Source organism: Corvus kubaryi, unplaced genomic scaffold, assembly GCF_017639235.1.
Source record: "Corvus kubaryi isolate FWS band 111438036 unplaced genomic scaffold, C.kubaryi_AGA036_p1.0 36290, whole genome shotgun sequence".
Taxonomy (NCBI): domain Eukaryota; kingdom Metazoa; phylum Chordata; class Aves; order Passeriformes; family Corvidae; genus Corvus; species Corvus kubaryi.
Genome location: NW_024580842.1, coordinates 1 through 4,969, shown reverse-complemented (window position 1 = coordinate 4,969; position 4,969 = coordinate 1). Strand labels below are relative to the sequence as shown.

The 4,969-nt window shown below is 55.0% G+C and overlaps 2 protein-coding genes across 2 annotated transcripts in view; one reads left to right on the top strand and one right to left on the bottom strand.

The window, feature by feature from the left end:
* The window catches only part of GPR179 (G protein-coupled receptor 179), a 9,838-nt gene extending 9,143 nt beyond the window's left edge, over window positions 1–695 (top strand). The window contains exon 12 of the mRNA XM_042019851.1: window positions 95–695. Coding sequence (XP_041875785.1) covers window positions 95–518 — 424 coding nt within the window. The 3' untranslated portion in view covers window positions 519–695. The remainder of the gene's footprint in view (window positions 1–94) is intronic.
* Window positions 696–2,038: 1,343 nt separating this feature from the next.
* Window positions 2,039–4,915, bottom strand: MRPL45 (mitochondrial ribosomal protein L45; the record flags this gene model as incomplete). Its single annotated transcript, XM_042019849.1, has 4 exons — window positions 2,039–2,885; window positions 3,350–3,523; window positions 4,014–4,163; window positions 4,748–4,915. Coding segments are annotated over 4 exons (552 nt in total), but the record flags the coding sequence as incomplete, so codon positions are not given.
* Window positions 4,916–4,969: the final 54 nt, after the last annotated feature.

Below are 4,969 nucleotides of genomic sequence, written 5' to 3'. Positions count from 1 at the left end.
TCTGTCCTTGGGAGAGCCCGGACATGGGGGAGCTCTCCCTGAAAGCTGCAGTGGGGAAGGAGCCATCCAAGAAATCCGACAGCACGGAGAGCAGGAAATCTGAAATTTGCCCCTGGGAAGCAGCAGAGCCCATGGGGTTGGAGGAGGGGAGCTCCCAGCCAGGTGTGCAGCCACAGGGAGCCCACGGAGCTTCCTCCACAGGGATGGGAAAACCGGGAGCCAGCGCTGTGGCTCCAACAGTTCTGGAAAAATCCAGGGGCAGATCCCACGGGGAAGCCGAGCACAAGCCCCTGTGCCGGCTCCTGCCTGGCACCCGGCACCCAGGGGTGGGCAGCAGCTCCAGCCCTGGCACAAGCCTGGCTCAGGTTTGTCCTTGGGAAGCTCCATCAGCGTCCGCCAAGCCCAGCTGGGACACGAGGAAAAGCTCCGAGGTGTGTCCGTGGGAGGAGGAGAGCACAGATCCCACCCGGACCTGCCCCGGGGCCAGGGGGAGCCCCCAGGATGGAGGTGGGGTGTGAGGGAGTCCCAGCACCAGTGGCTCCATCCATCCCTCCATCCATGCCAGGAGGGAAAGGCTGCATCTGGAAGCTGCTCCCAGCCCTGCTGTTGGATTGGGGGGTCTGGGGGTGTGGGGGTGAAGGTGCTGGGTGTGTAATTTTGTGTAAATACAGGAAATAAATGGAATTATCTACGGAGCGAGCTCGGAGAGGCTCGTTGTGGGGTGGGGAAGAGCTGGGATATCCCCAGGGAAGGGGCTGGAGAGGAAATCCAGCAGTGGAGGGGTTTGGTGGCCGAGGTTGGAGGGAAAGGCCATCCTCCCTAAAATGCCACACTCCACCCAAAAATCCCTTTTCATTCAGAGAATGAAAGGGATGAAATGGGAGAACCTCCCAGAATGCCAGGTTTGGAGGGAAGGGACCTTAAATCCCATCCAGGGATACCTTTCCCTATCCCAGGCTGCTCCAAGCTGGCCTGCAACACTTCCAGGGATCCAAGGGCAGCCACAGCTGCTCTGGGAATTCCATCCCAGCCCCTCCCCACCCCTCACAGGGAATTCCTTCCCATTATCCCCAATATCCCTGCCCTCTGGCAGTGGGAATCCACTCCCCTCATCCAGTCATTCCTTGTAAAACTCTCTCCGTGCCTCCTGTAGCTCCTTCAGGGACTGGAATCTGCAATGAGGTCACCCCAAAAATCCCCTTTTCCAGCCTGAACAATCCCAATTCTCTCCTCCCTCCGAGTTAAGGAAAAAAAAGGAAAAGTTAGGGGAAAATGTTTAAGGAAAAAAGAAAAAGTTAAGGAAAAAATTTTAAGGAAAAAAGGGGGATCAGATGGAGGCAGGAGAAGGGAATGGGATGAGAAGCCTTGAACTACGCTGGAATTCTCCCCTCCTTCTTCTCCAAGATCGATTTTTAGCAACACAAGGAGCCAGAGACACTTTTCTAGATCAGGCACAGGTTAAAAAAGAATCCCCCAAATTAGCCCACACCTCCAAATCCCACCCCAAAAATGTTCCCCAGCCTCCCATTCCAGACCCTCAGCCTCCCAATCCCAGCTCCCAGTTAAGGAATTCCATCCCCTCCTGCCCTGAGCTCCACCAGACACAACCACGGAGGGATCTGAGCTCCCACACTCGGCCCCGGGCGCCTCGTCAGCTCCTGAGCGAGGCAGAGGCTCCATGGAAAGAGGATTTTTGTTGTTTTTCAGCAGGAACAGAGGGATTGTGACACCCCCTGACTTCCCAAAGGACATGGCAGGGATTCCACTGCTGGCTCCTCTCCCAGCACAGCACAAAGAGCAGCTCCTGCCTTCCCCAAAAGCAAAAGGAGCCACAACTCTTTTTTTTTTTTATTTGCTCTGCAAAATCGCTCTCAAGGAAGAAATCAAAATTCCCCGAACTCTCCCACGCTCTGGAAGTGGCTGAGTTAAAAAGCAGGACAAGAAGGAGGAAAAAGGGGTTTGGTTGGTTGTTTTTTTGGGGGTGACCAGGGAGGATTTTGCTCAGTGAGTGAGGGGAATTGGCTGAGCAGAGCAGGAATAGAGAAGGAGCCTCACAGGTTTATTCCCAACCATGGAAAAAGAAGTGTTTTCCCAAGGCAGCCATCCTGGAAAAGCAGGGCCAGCTGCAGATGTCCCCGTGTCCACAGGATGGTGCCAGTCCCTCAGTGACAGCACCACCACCACCAACCCAGCCCTTGAAAAACTGCCTTGAGAAGAGCCAAAAACGCAATTAAATCCAATTATCAGCAGTGCTGCAGCTCCTCTGGGCAACTCTAACAGCAGCACCCCCCTCCCACAGGACTCGATTTAAAGTTTTCCTGGTTTCTGTTAAAAAAAAAAAACAAAACCAGGAGTTTGGGAATCAGCAAAGAGAGGGAGAGAGGATGGGAAAAGATTGTGCCAACACTGATTGTGCCAAAACTGCCGCTGGTGGAATTTTAATGACTGACCAGCAGGTCTGTGACACCTCCCGTGGAGGGGACAAACATCCCAAGGTCGGGACAGGCTCCCAGGGGCTCTCCCAAGGGAATTCCAGGACAGAGGGTGGCCTGTGGATGCTCCTGAGGCTCCTCATCCTCACGGAAACACAGCGAGGGGGAAGCTGGCAGCACCCAGAGTCTGCTGGGACGGAGCCCAGCTCTTCCCAGAGCTCACCCAGATCCCCCTCCCAAGCCCCTCTGGCTCCTTGAGGGATAAACTGGGAGGGACTGGAGCCCGTTCCTGAAGCCACTTGGCTCGCAGGGAAGGCACAGCCACATCCAAGAGATATTCCCAGGCCTCCCTGCTGGCCTGTTTGCTGTCCCTGCCCACCATTCCAGAACTTCCTACTTCACTTCTTCGTGCTCCTGGGAGGGATCCAGGGCTGGGCCAGGAATCATCACCGTCTGGAAAAGCGAGGGATAAAAATCAGCAGGAGGCAGAGCAGCTGTGGGGATGATCCCCGTCACAGAGCAGGAAAAAGGGGGAGCAGAGGGCTCTGGAAAGGGAAAAAAGGGGGATCAGATGGAGGCAGGAGAAGGGAATGGGATGAGAAGCCTTGAACTACGCTGGAATTCTCCCCTCCTTCTTCTCCAAGATCGATTTTTAGCAACACAAGGAGCCAGAGACACTTTTCCAGGTCAGGCACAGGGAAAAAAAGAATCCCCCAAATTAGCCCACACCTCCAAATCCCACCCCAAAAATGATCCTCAGCCTCCCATCCCAGGCCCTCAGCCTCCCAATCCCAGCTCCCAGGGGACAATTCCAGGGACATTCCCAACAGCTCTGCCCGTGGATGAACCCCCCTCCCCCACCTTCCCCTCAGCTTTATCCAGGATGATCCCCAGGGATTTTTCCAGCCTTTTCCCACCTTCAGGATGGGATCCTTGGGCGGGGCCCACGCTGGGATGATCTTCCCGTGCATCCTCCACGTCCCGTGGGGGTTCACCAGGTACCTCTCAAACACGACGTATTCCAGAACATCCTTGGGAATCTCCTCCCCGCCGTACATGAGCCGCCCAAAGCGGTCGTAGACGGCCAAAATCTGTCAAAACATCCACAAAAAACCAGGATGGATGGGGTTTGGAGCGACCTGGGATAGTGGGAGGTGTCCCAGGATGGGATTTAAGGTCTTTCCAACCCCCAAAAAGCTGGGATTCTCTGTGCTGGGCTGGCAGCAGTTTGGGGTTGGTGGCACCGAGGTGAGGGATGGATTATCCAACGAGGAAAGGCTGGGAAAATTGGGATTGACCAACCTGGAGAAGGCTCCAGGGTGACCTAAGTGTGACCTGAAGGAGCAGCCAGGAAACACAAAGAGGAACTACTGGCAAGGACAAGGAGAAACGACTCCAAACTAAAATTTAGATGGGATATCAGGAAGAAATTCCTCCCTGTGAGGGCGAGGAGGAGCTGGGATGGATTTCCCATCCCTGCCAGTATCCCAGGCCAGGCTGGAGCACCCTGGGCCAGTGGGAGGTGTCCCAGGATGGGCTCTGAGCTCCCCTGTCCGTGCCCCCATCCCGGGAAGGGCTCACCTGGCGGCTGTGCATCCTCACTGTCACCTGAGCGTAGAGGTTGCCACGGTTCATGATGCTGTCACAGCGCACGTGAACCACCCTGGGTGGCTCCAGGGACTCCAGAAACCTCCAGCGGATGGTTTTGTACCTGTTCCCACGGACCATGTCCTGCCAGGAGAAACCGGCTGCTAATTAATAATTGTAATTAACGATTCGGTCCTTCCGGCGAGTGACAATCAGCTCCGGCTCGGTTTGGATGTGAACAGGACAAGAGAACTCCACAAATGTTTTGGGTTTGTTGGTTAGTTTTGGGGTTTCCCTCCCAGCTCTTTGCTGTATCCAGAAGGAAAAAAAAAATGAGGCATCTCCAGGTTTAGAGAGCCTTAAAAAAAAGTGGGGAAAATCCATTAAAAATGAGGCAAACGATCAAATGTAGAGAGTTTTGAACACCATGGAAGTGATCCAGGCACTGATGGGGAGCAGGGACATGACCCAGGCAACAGCTGGAGCTGTGCCAGGAGAGGCTTAGGTTGGATTTTAGGGAAAACTTCTTCATCCAGAGGGATTTTTGGGCACTGGAGCGGCTCCCCAGGGAACGGCCACGACCCCAAACCTGGGAGGGTTTGGACAAGGCTCCCGGGGATGCACAGGGTGGGGCTGTTGGGATTGTCCTGGGCAGGGTCAGGGGTTGGAATTGATGATCCCAGTGGGTCCCTTCCAGCTGGGGATACCCCAAAATTCCAGGCACTTACGGGGTAGCAGCGCTCGGTCACCAGGGAGTGAAGTTTCTGCTTGTTGAAGCTGCAAAGGGAACAGCCCCGCTCGCTGCAGCACGGGAAAAGAGCTTCCACCCCAAATCCCTGCTTTTCCACCCCAAATCCCTGCTTTTCACCCCAAAATCCCTGCTTTCCCACCCCAAATCCCTGCTTTCCCACCCCAAATCCCTGCTTTTCACCCCCCAAAATCCCTGCTTT